The sequence below is a fragment of the Panthera onca genome, chromosome X, assembly GCF_046562875.1.
Source record: "Panthera onca isolate mPanOnc1 chromosome X, mPanOnc1 haplotype 2, whole genome shotgun sequence".
NCBI classification, from domain to species: domain Eukaryota; kingdom Metazoa; phylum Chordata; class Mammalia; order Carnivora; family Felidae; genus Panthera; species Panthera onca.
The window spans coordinates 119,381,581-119,398,622 of NC_138357.1; the positions used below are offsets into that span (position 1 = coordinate 119,381,581).

The 17,042-nt window shown below is 48.2% G+C and overlaps 1 protein-coding gene across 4 annotated transcripts in view; it reads right to left on the reverse strand.

The window, feature by feature from the left end:
- Positions 1-1,202: 1,202 nt before the first annotated feature.
- OFD1 (OFD1 centriole and centriolar satellite protein) overlaps positions 1,203-17,042 on the reverse strand; it is a 41,921-nt gene continuing 26,081 nt past the window's right edge. For 3 of the 4 annotated variants that reach the window (XM_081794180.1, XM_081794183.1, XM_081794182.1), the window contains 10 exons: positions 15,789-15,919; positions 15,127-15,238; positions 14,000-14,593; positions 13,385-13,508; positions 9,283-9,383; positions 8,252-8,371; positions 4,977-5,134; positions 2,219-2,371; positions 1,644-1,708; positions 1,203-1,348 (listed from right to left, as the gene is read on the reverse strand). In XM_081794180.1, the coding sequence (XP_081650306.1) occupies positions 1,306-1,348; positions 1,644-1,708; positions 2,219-2,371; positions 4,977-5,134; positions 8,252-8,371; positions 9,283-9,383; positions 13,385-13,508; positions 14,000-14,593; positions 15,127-15,238; positions 15,789-15,919 (1,601 nt within the window). In that variant the 3' untranslated portion in view covers positions 1,203-1,305. The remainder of the gene's footprint in view (positions 1,349-1,643; positions 1,709-2,218; positions 2,372-4,976; positions 5,135-8,251; positions 8,372-9,282; positions 9,384-13,384; positions 13,509-13,999; positions 14,594-15,126; positions 15,239-15,788; positions 15,920-17,042) is intronic. The other variant, XM_081794181.1, reaches the window with a different exon arrangement.

The following is a 17,042-nucleotide window of genomic DNA, read 5'->3' on the forward strand; positions in this document are numbered from 1 at the left end:
AGAAATCAGTTGGGCCTCTATACACTAAAAATGAAGCCTCAGAAATTAAGGGGGTGTCCTGGAACTCGGTGACCTAGTAAGAATCCCTGGCAAAACCAGTTCAGCCCAGTCTGTATTTGTAAAGGGAAGTGGGTCTCTGGGACCTCACTGGAAAGGCAGACCGGACAAACCCACCCCACGTCAGGAGCTGGGTGACCATCGGTTAGCGCGTTAAGCCTCATGTCCCAGGAAACCTCTCTGGTCCAGGCAAACCGGGTGCTTGGTCACCCTCAGAGCCGTCCTAGGTACGCTTTTTGGTGACTATACTGGCAGTGTCATTCGAGAACTCCTTCCGAGGCGGTTGCACACACCAGACGCTAGACTGTGGTGCCGGTGTGCACGAAGAAAGGGGAACGGCAGCACACGAGCCTCTTCCTCCCCTTGGGGAAATTTTGGGGTGCTGCATCAGTGGGCAGTTATCTCCTTTGTTCCCTGTGTGGTCCCTCAAGGTCACCCTGGAAAGGGCTAGCTACCGGACAAGATGCTGTAAGCCGTGGGAGGTCTTCCACAGGAGCAGTTCCCCAACAGCCCAGCGTGGAGGCTGCACCGGTCTCTCACCGGGGCACACGTCCCGGCTCTGCAATTTGATGGCTAGGAGACCCTGGCCAAGTCACTAACCTCTGTGCCTCGTGTTTTGTCATCTGTAAAATATGGATAGTCCTAGTACACATTTCATATGGTGATAACAAGAATTGAGGTTATACATTATCAAGGTTTTAAATTGTATCTGGTACACAAAGTGCTTGGCAAACGTCACCTTCTCGATCACCATCTAAGGAGTTGTGTTTGTTCCTAAGAAAAAGATGTCAAAAGGCAAGACCGGAGGGGATACCGTACTCTTTCTAGAGCCTGGGATGGAAGGACCTGTGTCTATTTCCAGCGCCAGATCAGAAGGAGAGCGTGGGGAAGATGGCCTCCTGTTTGGCAGGGGGTAGGCAGCCCAACTCTGGAGAGGAAAGCAACAGAGGAGACTTCCAAAATGTAGGTCCGGAACTTGGCCAGTAAGTTTTCGAATACAGATCACACAAGACAAAAATGGGGAGGTGAAAACAAACCTACCACCCCCAGCTCCTTCTAGCGTCATACAAAGCCTGAAGAGGTGTTGCCAGACTAGATGATTTTTCGTTTATAACCCAAATAAAATTATGAAAAACACAATCACATGGGATTTCACGTAAGATTTTTATTGAGGATTTTGTGTCGTTACAGAAAATCAACAGGCCTCAAGTCACATTACATGGGTAAGGCAGTCAGCAGCAAACATGGTTACCAGAAGTCATCTGGCCCTTCGGGAGAAAAGCCTGTGAAACTAAAGGAAAAATAAAATATTTTTATTAAATTTTTGTTAAATTTATTCAGGGATCTTTATCATGTTCTCATTCTTTCCCTGTGGGCTTTGTGCCCTTGCTTACTATTTATTTCAGAACCAATTTCACAAATTAAAAGATGCTGTATGTTTTTTTTTTTTTTTTTTGAAGTCCCTAAATTTTGATTGTTTCACTCATTTCTCACAGACAGACTCAAACATCTGAACACTTCCCTTGGCTGACACAAGCCCCCACGCGATGGTTTGTGCAGGCAACGTCACGTTGGGGGAACCATACCTTTCGTCTTTGTTGCTAGATGGCAGTGTTTCCACTTGGGAGCCTTCTCTGACCACCTTTGAACTCTGATACCAAGAGGGAAAAAGAATTTTGAAATTACACATGTAGGAATTTTATTCAATACTTTGATGTCTCTAACAACTCTGAGATAAAGGTCATTTAAGAAACTGAAAAAGAGGTGACTTCTAAACATCAAATTTAGTAGGTGTATCAAAATAAACCACCTGCTACCCATTCTCAACACCTAGTGTCTGAGACTTAAGTATTTAGGTCTCAGCACTAATGCCTTTTTTATTCATGAATACACCTTTCATTTTTTCTTTCTTGTTCTTAAAATAATGAGACACAGGTCAACTTTTATCAAATTTGACACATCGAGATCTCTTCCATCTTTACCCAAACAAAAGTGTTGAAATTTGGCCAAGAGATTCAAGGCTCTATTTGAACTTTGCATCTTCTACGCCTCTACTTTTGGTCTCCGATGGAGAAGGCAGATTCTCATCCTAAGGTCTTCAAACAAACCAAAGCATCCCCCGGCACCCCTTCCACAGACAGCCGGTCCAAAGCATCAGCACCTTATCTGCAGACTCCTGGTCTTGATGTTGCTGAAGAATTCTTATGTACTTCTCTAAAGGATTTTCACCACAGACAGGCTGGTCTTTCGTTTCTTCAACAGTCATTTCCATTTCTTTTTCCATTTCAATCTTCAATGATTCTTCAATCATCCTCTGTGGAATACATAGGCACCAGCATAGGAAACACAAATACATCACAACAACTTTTAAACGTTTAAAAATGCATAGTAATATAATCCTGATCCTTTAAGTACAACCTGCATGCCAAAGAACAATTTCCTTAACTGAAGTCATTGCCATGCAAGAGAAACCAAACAAGCCATCTCAATGAAGGAGGGGATTAATTCGCCTCACGTGTCCTGTGCTTTAGGCCAAATTAACCAGGAGTCCAAGAACATCCATATGGAAGATTTCAAGAAGACTCAGCAGGCGTGTAAAGTGACAAGAGTAATCCACACGCCTGGAACCACAATCAGGACCAAGAAGGCCAGAACAAACCCAGAGGAAGGAGGAGGACGAGGGAGCCCCAGGAAGGCACCGGTGACCAGCAGTCACTTCCCCTGGGTTACTCTCATCCCACCTAGCTGACCTCGGAAGCTTTCTTTAAACCCCATTTAAAGAAGGCAAGATCTAGGGGCGCCTGGGTGGCTCGGTGGGTTAAAGCGTCTGACTCTTGGTTTTGGCTCAGGTCATGATCTCATGGGAGTTCAAGTCCCGAGGTGGGCTCTGTGCCGGCAGTGCAGAGCCTGCTTGGGCTTCTGGCTCTCTGCCCCTCCTCCCCCGCTCATGGGCGTGTCCTCTCTCCCTCCCACCCTCTCTCACAAATAAACTTTATTTATGGCTTATTTCCAGGACCAGAGGAGAATGCATGCCAATGAGCTCGTAAAAGCTCCTCTTTGTTGTGAAACTCCTAAGGTCTATGTTATACACAACCTCTCTCAGTCTTTTAAAGGAAAGGAGAAGATTGGGACGCCTAAAGCAGGTTTTTAGTAATACTAAACCTACTAATACTAAGATTTGTATGGAACCGTAAAAGACCCAATAGCCAAAAACAATCTTAAACAGCAAAGCCGGAGGTATCACAATCCCACATTTCAAGATAGACTATGAAGCTGTAGTAATCCAAACGGCATGGCACTGGCACAAACAGACACACCGATTAATGGAACAGAATAAAAAGCCCCAAAATAAACGCACACTAATATGGTCAATTAATCTACAACAGAAGAGGCAAGAATATACAGTAGGGAAAAGACAGTCTCTTCAATAAATGGTGCTGGGGAAATTGGACCACGTTATTATGTTTATTTTGAGAGGGGGGGGGCAGGCAGAGACAGAGTACGAGTGGGGGAGGGGCAGAGAGAGAGACACACACACACACACACGCACAGAATCTGTAACAGGCTCCAGGCTCTGAGCTGTCAGCACAGAGCTCGGTGCGGGGCTTGAACCCTGAGCATGAGATCATGACCTGAGCCGAAGTCGGATGCTCAACCGACTGAGCCACCCAGGTGCGCCTGGACCACATTCTTAAAAACAAGCTCAAAAAGATTCAAGACATCAAGGTGAGAACTGAAACCATAAAACTCCTAGAAGAAAGCATAGGTAGTCATCAGACATTGGCCTTTGACATTTTTCTAGATAGATCTCCTGAGGCAAGGGAAACAAAAGCAACAATAAACCATTGGGACTACATCAAGATACAAGTTTCAGCACAGCAAAGGAAACCATCAACAAAATGAAACAACAACCTACCGAATGAGAGAACATTTTTGTAAGTGATATATCCAATGAAAGGTTATCCAAAATATATGGAGAACTTACACAATACCAAAACAGGAAAAAAACAAAACCCCAAACAATCCAATCAAAAATGGGCAGAAGACCTGAATAAACATTTTTCCAAATACATTCAGATGACCAGCAGAGATATGAAAATATGCTCAACATCAATCATCAGGAAAATGCAAATCAAAGCAACCAGATAGGACGTCACACCCATCAGAATGGCCAAAATTGAAAAGGCAAGAAACAACCAACCCACGCTGGCGAGGATGTGGAGGAGTCATCACTGGTGCAGCCACTCTGAGGAACAGAATGAAGGTTCCTCAAAAGATTGAGAATACCATTACCACAGGATCCAGTGAATCCGTAACCGGGTCTTTATACAAAAAAGCCCCAAAACGTTCATTTGATAAGATATATGCACCTCTCTGTTTATAGCAACTTGATTTACCATGGCCAAGATATGGAAGCAACTGACCGTCCGTCCAAAGACGAATGGATAAAAGAAATGTAGTATATACAGACAACGGAGTGTTAGTCATAGAAAGGAGGAGATCTTGGCATTTGCGACAAAAGATGGACCTAGAGGGTAGGAGGCTAAGTGAAGTCAGAGAAAGATACCCCATGATTTCACTTCTATGTGCCATCTAAAAAACAAACCAATAACACCCAGGCTCAAATACAGAAGACTGGTGCTTGCCAGCAGGATAGGTGGGTGGCGGATGGGTGAAATAAAGGGGGTTGAGAGGTACAAACGTCCAGTTATAAGTTACAGAGACGTCAAGTACTGCATAGAGAACACAGTCCGTAATACTGCAAGAATGTTGTATGGTAGAAAACCAAAACCAGACAAAGTTGCCGCCACTCCTAGGACTTTGGGACACAGCAAGGACCTCCCTCCCTGAGAGCAAGGGACTCAGGAAGGGCACCGTGCCAACGCCGGTAGAGAGAATTGGGTTGCACTGATCGTTACCCGCTCTTGATCCAGCTTCTCTAGTTCTCTTCGTTCCCTTTCTAAAGCTTCTTGCAGTTCACTCTTCCTTATGTCTTCTCTTTGCTTTTGTTCTGTCATGTGCTGTTCCCATATTTTTTCTTCTTCCTTCTGTTCTCCCATTGGTTTCTGATCTACACCTGATGGGACAGAAAATAAAGAGCAAGTCGTTTCCAGCATCAGATTTTTCAGATGTAAGCAGGACTGCTTCGCAGGGGCCCTTCCCAAGCCTCAGGAAGAATCTGCCGGGTTCTCAGAGGGCTCTTGGCCTGTTCCATCTGTGAGCCCCCAAACCCACTCCGAGCACCGCACCCCGCCTTTACTTGGCTGAGATGCAGATAAGCCACCCTGACCACGATGACTTTAGCTGCCTCCCACGCCCCCCCATCACATCTTCTCCCCGTCTTTGCCCACCTCCTCACTGCTTCCCCAGGCAAGCCCTACCTTTCCACTTCTGCCTCCGGTTAGGAGCCTCCCCCCATCTCTAGGATTCAGACTTAACCGTTAGTCCCTATTCATTTACACAGCCCCCACCCCCCCCTTTTTTTTTTTTTTTTAAGTATACTTATTTGAGAGACAGAACGCAAACGTGTGTGTGCACAAGTGGGGAAGGGTCAGAGAGAAGGGGAGAGACAGAATCCCAAGCAGACTCTGTGCGGTTAGGACAGAGCCCCACGTGGGCTCAAACCCACACAGGAGATCATGACCAGAGCGGAAACCCAGAGTCGGATACTTACCTGATTGAGCCCCGCCCCCCAGGCGCCCAGACACAGCCCTCTTGTAACTCCCCGCCTTGCTCCCGTGCAGGGGTGCTGCAGTCTCTCCTGCACCTCCCATGGGACACCACCACACCCTCCCCCTGGTCTAGCCAAGTAACTGCCGCCGCCCACCTCCGCCGGGCTGATCCCCCACCTTTCCCACACCTCCCTCTCCGGTCCTGACCTCTCTCCATGTTTGCTCACACCCATGTTTCTACCGGGCTCCCTGCCATCGACACAGGAGATCCTGCAGCCCTGGCTTCCTAGCTGAACTCCTCATCCTTGTCCCTGGAGTCATGCTCTTGGCCACACCACGTCCACTCGGTCACCAGGGCTTACACTTTCCTCTTCCTCCTCCTGCTGCAGTTCAGGTCCTCATCACCGTTCACCCAGGTGGCCGACATCACTTGGTCGAGGGTCTCCGTGACCAAGGTCTCTCCAGGCAGCCCACCTTCACCTGCGTGAGCACCAGTCACTTCCGGATGTGCTGTGCACACGCTCCGCTCCGGTGGAATCCAAACCCGTGGCGGTCGAGTGCCAAACTGCCTTTTCCCTTCCTGCCTGACCTCCTGGATCACCTGAACGTTCACGTCCGAAACCTCCCGTCTAGGCGCCGGCACGCACACGGGTGCCCGAGTACAGCGCCGTCTGCCCTGCTACCCGCTCGCACGTCCTCCTCAAGCAGATGTGCTCCCTTCCCCCAAGCCCCACCCAGGATGCCAGCCCTCACCTGAATGCCACATCTTCTGTGAGCTCCTCATTCCTACAGTGACAAGTGGCCACTTCGGCGCCATATTCACACAGTACCTTGTCCCTGCCTTGTCAAGACCCATAAGCACCCGTCTCCCTACTTCTGTCCCTTCCGGCCAAGGTCCGGGTTTGAATCGCCTGTTCTCTAGGCTGCCAACACACGTCCCCACGCCTCACGTGTTTAACTTGATCTCAGTTCCACAGAGGACTACGCTGACCTCTCTCCTCCAGCTCTGGTCCAGAACCTCAGCTTTCCCAGCAAGGCTAACACACAGACAAGCACAGATTCACGACGGGACTTCCAGCCTCGTGGCTGTGCTCTAGTCACCAACCAAAAGTTAGCGTCTCCCACAGGAGAGCGGCAGCAGTCTCCACTTGATCCTGGTCATGAAATTCGAACCCCAGAGGCGGCCGCTGGCCACTTGCACAGGCAAAAACGCAGCCTCCTCGCTGGAGGCACGTCACTCGTACGGAGTGGCGACCTCAGGGCGAGGATGCCGTTTGGGGGAAGATTTCAAGAGACAATGAGGAAAGGGCTCCTTCGCTGCGAGGTGTACTTGGTGGCTCCAGAGTGGCAGAGGGAAACCTTTTCGGATGGAAGAGCCAAGAAAAGCACGGTTTCCACTGGCACAAAGATAGTAAGTTTTAGGCTTTACCTCCCTTGGCGCCCAGACGAAGACGTGAAACAACAACAGACCTGAGAGTTCCTCAACGATCAAAACGTAACCCCACCGTTTAAGAGTAATTTAAGAAGCCATTTATTGTAACGTACAGTACCTGTCACAAACAGAAGGCCCGTCAACTCAGTTCGTGTCCCTTATTCTATTGCATTATTTCTATTCTCTACTCACTCCAGTGTCTGCCCATCAGAGCTGCTCTAGGGCACCACTGTCCCCATCAGCTTCCTATCGGATGCCATCAGCCATGGCCTGCTGACTGTCCTGCTAGAAGCTGCATGAAGCAGGGGCAGCTTCCAGAAAAGCATCCAATATGCAAAAGGCTCTTGATTGAGTCTGAGTGAGCACTTTCCAGAAATGACTTGCTCTGGAATCAGCAAAAACCAACCCTCTTGCTCCTTTCAGTGATTCCTCATATTCTCAACCGCGCCTGAAACCAACAGACTGGTTTCAAGAAGCATCCCATGGGTTTTAGGGATGATGCTCTGCCGATGTTTGGGAAGGACCTACGGGTGGTTTTACTTGAGGCATTTCCTTTCACCTCTGAGGCTAAAACACTCTGGTTCAAGGAGAAAAGGACACGCCTGTCGGCTGAGCCCTGGGGCAGAGCTCAAATGTCTCCACTGGGGAGGGAAGCAGGCGGTCTGGAGAAGGGAAGAGGAAAGACCAGGTGGGCCAGGCCAGACAAGTCTGATACCCAGTTCTCCTCCAATGTCATCAGCTTCCCTGAAGATTGAAGTAGATCAACTTTAAAAAAAGAAAAACCTTTATGTATTTTGAGAGAGAGTGTGTGAGGTGAGGGACGATGCAGGGGGACCAGAGAATGCCAAGCAGGCTCCAGTTTTCAGAGCAGACCCCGATGCAGAGCTGGAACCCACAAAGCAGGACATCGTGACCCGGGTGGGAATCAAGAGTCAGACGCTCAACCTACTGAGACCCCCCAGGCGCCCCGGGAAGGTTTTTCTTGTCCGACTTTAATGCATGGAAGAAGCAAATAACTAGAAAACGAAGTAGTATTAACTATCACTAACTCGTTAATTTATTTTGTGAGTACAAACAAAGCAAAACTTGCCGGGGTGGCAGCAAGCGAGAGGTCCGGCAGACACCGCGGCGGCGGTGGCACCCACGTGAGGCACGTCGCCAGCAGGATGGAGGCCATCCACCTCAAACTGCCTCGGCGTGCTCCCTGCATCTGCAAGAGGTGTGAACGCGAGTCCTCAGGAACCACAGCGAGGGAAGGGCGTGCGGCGCGGCGGGGGAACCGCTCGCTCCCGAGCATCAAGTCTCGGCCAGAGCAGCCGGGCCAGCTCTAGAGTCTGCATCACAGCCGCCTGTCTGCCCGTGTTCACGTCTGCAAGTGTTCTTTAGCTTTGAGAATCACGTTCATTCACACGATCAAATCCGTCACCCAACAGGAAAATCAGCTGAGTCCCAGAACTCACCTGGTTGCTGCTAATCGTTTGAACTGTATTTAAAATCATGATTTAACGAGCCTAACAAGGGGGAGTCACAGGGATTTTGAAAAGTTTACTAAGCCATTTAAATGTTCAAAATATTCTACCTTTCACACTTAGCGATGAAGCTCACGAAACACGATGACAGCTTATATACAAAGTGGGGCCATGGCCAGGATACCATTTCTAGACTCTTTAAGCTTGTAGTATTTTACCTCTATTCTTTAATCAAACAATGGGCTTTCTAAATCTGAGGCAGTCAATGGAATCAGTGTAATTCAAACAAATCTAACTTAGCATGCTCGTGTTCCATAAAAGGAGAAACAAACAAAAAAAATCATTTTAAATCTGAGGCAATCCCAAAAGTGGTAAACTGAATTGAGGATTCAATTAGAGGCTTAGCTCCCACTCTGAAATGGTGAACTATCCAGAAACATTTAACGAACAGAACTCCGAACAACCCCCCACCCCCCGAAAATCTTTGTGATTTAAAAATGAGGCAGTATGTTAATATCTGTGGTTTTACCACAAAAATCAAAATGTCCTAATCTGTAACAGCTTCGCTTTTTATGACCGTGGTTATGTTTCACCAGAACTAAGCTTTCTACATTCTTAACTTCTAAAAACCAGGACTCCTATTTGAACTTACATTCAAAAGATGATCCAAATTCCTCATTGTCCTTAAAAGGTGGCTTGTCTGGATCTGAAAGTTCTCCTTGTTCTTCAAGTTCTGTCTGTCTTTGATGAAGACTGGATTGGAAGAATAAAATTCAAGGATGTCACGTTGAAGGAATATAAAACCCCAGAGCGCAGGATGACGCAAACTCTTTGGGACTCAAGAAACTGTTGCAGAAGAGCAGTTTTCCTTGGACTCACAGACAACAAGGGCTACGCTGCAGTGGGCACCCCCCACGCACTGGCTGGGAGAGAAGTGCTACCCTCATCACCATGCTGTTCCCGGGAGCAGTTCATTTCTTAAAGAACCCGAAAGCGTTTTGAAAACAATTGTGCACACCGCCAGCACGTGCCGGCTAAGAGTGCTACACTCCAAGCCCCCTGTAAACTAAACAGCCCTCCCTCAGCACACGTGTCTCGTCTTTCTTTTTGGCTTTATTACAAGAGTGATCTAAAAACCATTAACACGATTTAGGATAATAGGCACACGTGGCAATTTTCAACTCTGTACAAGAAAATGGAATCCACATGCAGAAGCCCAGAACGAAGGAGTCAGCATCTCCTGCTATGGGGACTAGGCATCAACAAGGGTCCCACAGGAGACCCGAATCCCAGACTGAGCCACCCACCCCTGTGCTCCTGAACACACCCACCCACGTCTGCTTAAGCAGTCGTACCCCAGGACCCACTACCAATTGAGGGTTTACTTCCATTATATGCAAATTGGAACTTCTTAAGATCAGGAACAAGCCAAGGAGGTCCACTCTTCCCACTTTGACTCAACATAGTACCAGAAGTCCTAGCCACAGCAATCAGATGAGAAAAGGCATCCATGGGGCACCTGGGGGGCTAAATCAGTTAAGCAGCTGACTTTGGCTCAGGTCATGAGCTCATGGTTCGTGAGTTCAGGCCCCGCGTCGGGCTCTGTGCTGACAGCTCAGAGCCTGGAGCCTGCTTCAGATTCTGTGTCTCCCTCTCTCTCTCTCTCTCTGTCCCTCCCCGACTTGCACACATGCTCTTTCTCGGTCTCTCTCAAAAACAAACAAAAGGCATCCACATTGGAAAGGAAGAAGTCAACGGTCACTCTCTGCAGACAACATGATCCTATACATAGAAAACCCTAGAGACTCCACCAAAAAACTATTAGAATAAATGGATTCAGTGAAGTTGCAGGATAGAAAAATACCCAGAAATCAGTTGCATTTATGTACCCTATTAATGAAGTAGTACAAAAATATAACTCCATTTACGATTGCACCCAAAATAGTAAAATACCTAGAAATAAATCTAACCAAGGAGCTGAAAGACCTGTACTTGGAAAACTATACAACACTGATAAAAGAAACTGAAGAGGACACCAACAGAAAGCCAGTCCATGCTCATGGATTGTGAGAAGTAACGTTGTTCAAATGTCCCTGCTACCCCAAGCAATCTACAGATTCAATGCAATCCCTATCGAAATACAAACAGCATTTTAAAAATAATCTTATAATGTTTATTTTTGAGAGAATGAGAAAGAATCCAAAGCAGGCTCCAGGCTCTGAACTGTGTGCACAGAGCCCGACATGCGGCTGCAACCCACAAACTGTGAGATCATGACACAAGCCAAAGTCGGATGCTCAACCGATTGAGCCCCCAGGTGCCCCCCCAACAGCATCTTTAATAGAACTCGAACAAATACTAAGATTTGTATGGAACCACAGAAGACCCCAAAGGGCCAAAGCAATCTTGAGAAAGAAGATCAAAGCTGGTGGGATCACAATCCCAGATTTCAAGATATGCTGGAAAGCTATAGTAATCAAAACCATATGGCACTGACAGAAATAGACACGTCCATCAAACAGAATAGAGAGCCCAAAAAGAAATTCACACTAATATGGCCAATTAATCTGACACATGAGGCAACAATATACAATGGGGAAAGACAGCCTCTTTAGTAAATGATGCTGGCAAAACTGGACAGCTACATGCAAAACAAAGAAACTAGACCACTTTCTTATACCCAACACAAAAATCAACTCAAAAGAAGCTAAGGACCTAAACCTTAGACCTGAATCCATAGAAATCCTCAAAGCAAGCACAGGCAGGAATTTCTGTGACAGCAGCCTTCGCAACATTTTTCTAGGTAGGTCTCTTGAGGCAAGAGAAAAAAAAACCACTGGGACTACATCAAAATAAAAAGCTTCTCCACAGCTTAAAAAAAAAGCCATCACCAAACAAAAGGCATCCTACCGAATGGGAGAAGAGATTTGTAAATGATAAATCCAATGATGTCCAAAACACGTAGGGGCACCTGGCTGGCTCAGTCCGTTAAGTATCAGGACTCTTGCTTTTGGCTCAGGTCATGATGTCACAGTCGTGAGATCAAGCCCTGTGTAGGGCTCTGTGCTGGCACGGAACCCGCTTAAGATTCTCTCTCCCTCTTCCTCTGCCCCTCTCCTACTCTCTCAAAAAAGAAAACTAAAATATGTAAAGCACTTATACAACTCAACACCAATAATCCAAATAACCCTACCAAAAAGGCCGGACTACCTGAAGAGACAGCTCCCAGAGACGACACGCAGATGGCAAAAAGACACAGGAAAAGATGCCCAACATCACTCATCATCAGGAAAACGCAAATTAAAACTACAAGGAGAGATCAGGTGACATGTGTCAGAATGGCTAGAATCAAAACACCGAGTACCACCAAGTGTTGGTGAGGGTGTAGAGAGAAAGGAACCCTCCAGCACTGTTGGTGGGAAAGCCAAGTGGTGCAGCGACTGAAAAACGATACGGAGCTTCCTCAAACGATTAAAAATACAATTACCAGATCATCTAGGAATTCCACTCTTGGGTATTTATGCAAAGACAACAAATACTAATTTGCAGACATCTATGCACCCCTCTATTCACAGCAGCATTACTTACAATAGCCAAGATCAGAAGCAACCCGAGTATCTACTGACTGAAGAATGGATAAAGAAACGTGGGCGTGTAAGCATGTATACACGCACCTATACCTAACGGGATATTAGCCATAATTAAGGATGCGATTTTTGCCATTTGCAACAACGCGCATGGACCTAGAGGGCATGATGCTAAATGAAATAAGTCGGACTGAGAAAGACAAATACCCTATGATTTCACTTCTATGTGGCATCTCAAGAATAAGTGAATAAGAAAGAGTAAGACCTCTAAATACAGAAAACAAACTGACAGTTGGGAGAGGGAGTGGAGGGGTGGGCAGAAGGGTGAAGGTGGGTGGGAAGTAAAGGCTTCCACTTAGGAAACGAGGAAGCCACGGGTATGAAAGGTACAGCACAGGGAATTCGCTCAAGGGGAGTCTAACAATACTGCGTAGCAGCTACACTCGTGGGGAGCACAGCATAACGTCCAGAGTCCAATCACTATCCTGTACACCTGAAACGAATCCAACATCGTGAGTCAACTATACTCGGGTCCAAAAAAAAAAAAATTAGAACGTTGTTTATATTTTAAATGCCGAAATATTTTTGAGTGACTAACAATGTGTGAAAATGTTTTCAACTTTTTTAAAATATTTTTTAGAGAGTCAGAGACACAGAATGAGCAGGGGAGGGGCAGAGAGAGCAGGAGACCCAGAATCCGAAGCAGGCTCCAGGCTCCCAAGCTGTCAGCACAGAGCCCGACACGAGGCTCAAACTCAAACCGTGAGATCATGACCTGAGCCGAAGTCAGACACTTAACCGACTGAGCCCTCCAGGGGACCCAAAAATTGTTTTCAACTGCATTTGTTTTTGCATGTTTTGTACATTGGTTTTATCTTTATAAACTGAGTCTACTCTTGCAACTATGAAGATGTTTATTGACCCCATCATCTCTATTCTACACGCCAAGCTTGGCAAACCAGTAGAAATTACTTACTTGCTAAAAGGAGTTATTTTCTCCAAGCAGGTTATTTAGAGGATTCTCAAAGATCGTACGTCATCTTACAATTTGATTACAAATTCTGTACTGCTACGTGGTCTTTCATATCCCCCAAACCCCCAACAAGTCCAGCGTGAGACCAGTGAGGCTACCCAGAGTGGGTGTGGCCGAGGGGAAGGCGGGGTTACCTGGCCTGCTCCGGAGGGCTGGGCAGCAGGTGGAGGGAAGGGCTGTGCCCGGACTCAGAGGGTGATGGCTGGGGCGTTGTCTCAGGACCAGGAATGCAGCCAGCAGCACGGGATCTGTCCCCACCTAAGGGGCAGAAAGCTTGACCATTACAAATTGCAAGGAGAAGGTAGCAACGTCGTTTCTGAACAGTTCTGTTACCTTGAAAAAGCTAACATTACCCTTGCAAACAGTTGGGTAGGACACATAGATGATCTACCAAACGGATGATTCAAGCACCTAAATACAACTACAGCAGTGACAAACATATGCAACTCACCAGAGGTAAAGGGAAAGCCGCCGGTCACTCAGCACAGGTCTGCCCGCCGAGGAAAATGCTAAAATGGGACACTACCCCACTACCTCCCTCGGCATCCCCGCCCCGTGTGGGAGATGCCACCGTCAGCCAGACAAGGCAGGTTGAGACCGAGGACATGACTGCTGGAGCTCGGGCCCTGCCAGGCTCAGCTCCTGCTCCTTCCTGCCGTCCCAGGCTGCACTCTCACTCGGTTCAGAGGCCCTCTGAGCACCAGAAGCTTCCAAATGCAGAGCACCCCGCAACCCTCTTGGCAGCTCACCTTCCAGATACACTTTAGCAAGGAGGCTCCTCTTGGCCTTGGGCAGGGAAGTGGAGGAGAGGCGTCTGGAGGGCGTGCCCTTGCGCGGCCGCGCCTCAGAAGCCGAAGCGCTGCTCCTGTCCTCCTCGGGTGTGCCTGCCAGAGGCTGCTCAGGGACAGCCGCGTCCTCTGCGGAAGTACGTCTTCCAGGGAAGCCGGAAGTGGTCTTTTTGAGCGTTCCTGTCGCATGCAGGGGTGGCGGGCTCTTGGCTGAAGACCTTCCCGTGGGGCGTGGATGAACTCTTGGATGGTAAGTTCGGAAAGCTTTCTCCAAACGTTCGGCCTCTTGCTCTAGCTCTTTCACCCTTGCCTTGGTCTTGGCTACAAACTCCAGGTCAGAATCGGGGGAACTACTCCTGGCGCTCACACTTGGGTCACTTGCGATCCTCGACAGAAGCATGCCTGCCATCAGCCTTTCCAGTCCGAAAGCATCTTTCAAGAAATCCCCGTTCAGGTCACCGTTGTGAGGTACCACCACGTTGCCACCCATTAATCCGCTGATGGGCCGATCAAGCAGAGAGTTCTTTGGGTTGCGGTACACCTCGTTCTCTAGGGCTATGGGTTACAAAACGACAGTGTGAGAAAGGATGGGAAAAGGTGGAGGATAGAGTTAAAAGAGATCAAGAGCATTATTTTGCAAAAATCAAAGTATTCAGGACAAACTCGCACATTCAACACTTTCTGAAGCTGCAGTCATGATCAACATTTATCAAGAGAGTGCATGTACCAGCTATGGCTTCACAGGCCTGCTTTCTTCACGCAGAGCGGGGAGGGGGAGATACAGAATCCTAAGCAGGCTCCAGGCTGAGCTGTCGGCACAGAGCCTAACATGGGGCTCAATCCCACAACAGCAAGGTCATGACCTGAGCTGAAGTCGGACGCTTAACTGACTAAGCCACCCGGGTGCCCCAAGACAAGAGTTTTACTTCTAAGGTGACACATTTCTATAGCTGTTCCCTACTGTGAGAATTACAACTTCACTGAAGCATCATCATTACATGTTCACAAGCATCAGAAGCTGCTCGCATTCTCTCTCCCACGTGTGCACCCACACACCCACCCACACACAAGTTAAAGAGGTGTCTAACCCGTCTGGGTTTGTGTCAGTTGCAATTTCAAATCGGCCACCTCTCTCGTTAATTTCTTTACGGAATCTTCATAATCGAGGATCTGGGCCTTCAGCTGTGTAGAACGTTCAATCTGCCAAGATTTAGAGAAGGAAAAGAAATCAATGTAAAACCAATCACACAGCATACTTCCAAAGGCACAATTCTCTCATCGGGCTGATGTTCTTTGTCGATTTGGCCAATTCTCAGCAGCCAGACACCCATCACCCCCGGGGTCCAGATGAAACAACAACAGAACCCACTAGCAAGTTCCACAGCTCCTTTTTCACTCCTCTCCAACAACAGCTACTCCAGCACAAGAGGCAGACGTCAGAAAGAGCATCGATACTGTTGCATCACAGGGGGGGAATCAGGTACTTTTACCAGGGAGCACCAACAGGGATTCGAAAACTGCGTGTTCAGGGGGGTTTACTTTCCTCTCGGTTTTATTACTATGGGGAACCTAAGGTCACACAACAGCTTGAGAGTTTTCTCCAAGGACAAAGAACACTGGGGGAGTAATCAGCAGACTGGGGGCTCATTTCTGATGCCACCGGCTGACTGGTGCCGGTGTGGCACACACCGAGTCCCCAGGCCCACAGAGCGGCCCGCCCAGATGCCTGGGTGAGCCAGGCAGTACTCACTTCACTTTGCAGCTGCTTTTGCAGGGCCTGCCTGTGGGTCTCGAACTCCTTATGCTCACACACGATAGCGTTCTCTGCTTTCTTTAGTTCTTTCTGAAAAGCCACCAGCTCTGGAGAAGGCTGAGCCAGGTCTGTGAAGGTAAAAAAGCCTGCTCGTCACCAGCCTCACGTTTTCTCGTTTCACCTAACAAAAGCAGCTCAAGAGGCTTTACGTTGTTCTTCCCTTTGTACATGATAGTAATTAAGGAGACTAAGAGCCATCTCGACTCACCAACTTCCCAAAGAATTACTTTAAAAAAAGTTTAAGTTTACTTATTTTGAGAGAGAGGCCGAGCACGCGTACGCACGCAAGCACTGAGGGACAGAGACAGGGAGAAAGAAAGAATCCCAAACAGGCTCCGCGCTGTCAGTGCGGAGCCCGGCGCAGGGCCTCCAACTCATGAACTGCAAGATCATGACCTGAGCCGAAATCAAGAGTTAGTCACTTAACCGACTGAGCCACCCAGACGCCCCAAGAGAATTTAATGCACATGACTGCACACTTTACAGCTCTCCAGGATTGTACTCCCAGTAAAAGAATTCTTTCAAATCCAGAAATTAACATGCAAGCCCACCTATCTGCCCTGTCAGAACCTGCCAACGACTGCCCCGAGGTCCAGTCCGACCTGGGCATCTGTCAGTGGCACTTAGGGTCCAGGCAGAAAGCAGATGGTATCCCCAGTTCGGGTCACCAGAAGATCCTTCAATAAAGGGACTCACATCGGGTAGCCACGAAGGACAGTGTAGTTTCCCGGGCTACCGGGGCCCTGTTGTCAACACTCCTAGGGCCTGGAGGGTCAGGAGGGGAGGAATTCCCAGACCCGGAGACCGTGAGCAGGTACAGAGCCCTGAAAAGCCAAGGCCTGGGCTCCTGCCTGGCTGAGGCCCACGGCCCGCCCCGGCCTACCGCACGGGAGGAGACGCAGAAGGGATCACAGCCACCTCGACCTCACTCTTTTCTCTCCCTCCAAGCACAGGAGTGTGTCCCCGCTGGCCAAACCCAACCAGCATTCAGAGGAAAGGAGAGCCGAGGGCCACCCAGAGAGGCATATTTATACAGTTGAAAACTTGTTAGTGATGCAATTTCGTGGCAGCGAGTGAAAAGAATGTACCTTCAATCCACGAAATTTGAGAAAATCTTCTCAACTGAAGCCTCCCTTACAGGACAGAGCAGTTTCGGAATACTGAGCCAGTGTCAATCACAAAGTCACGCCA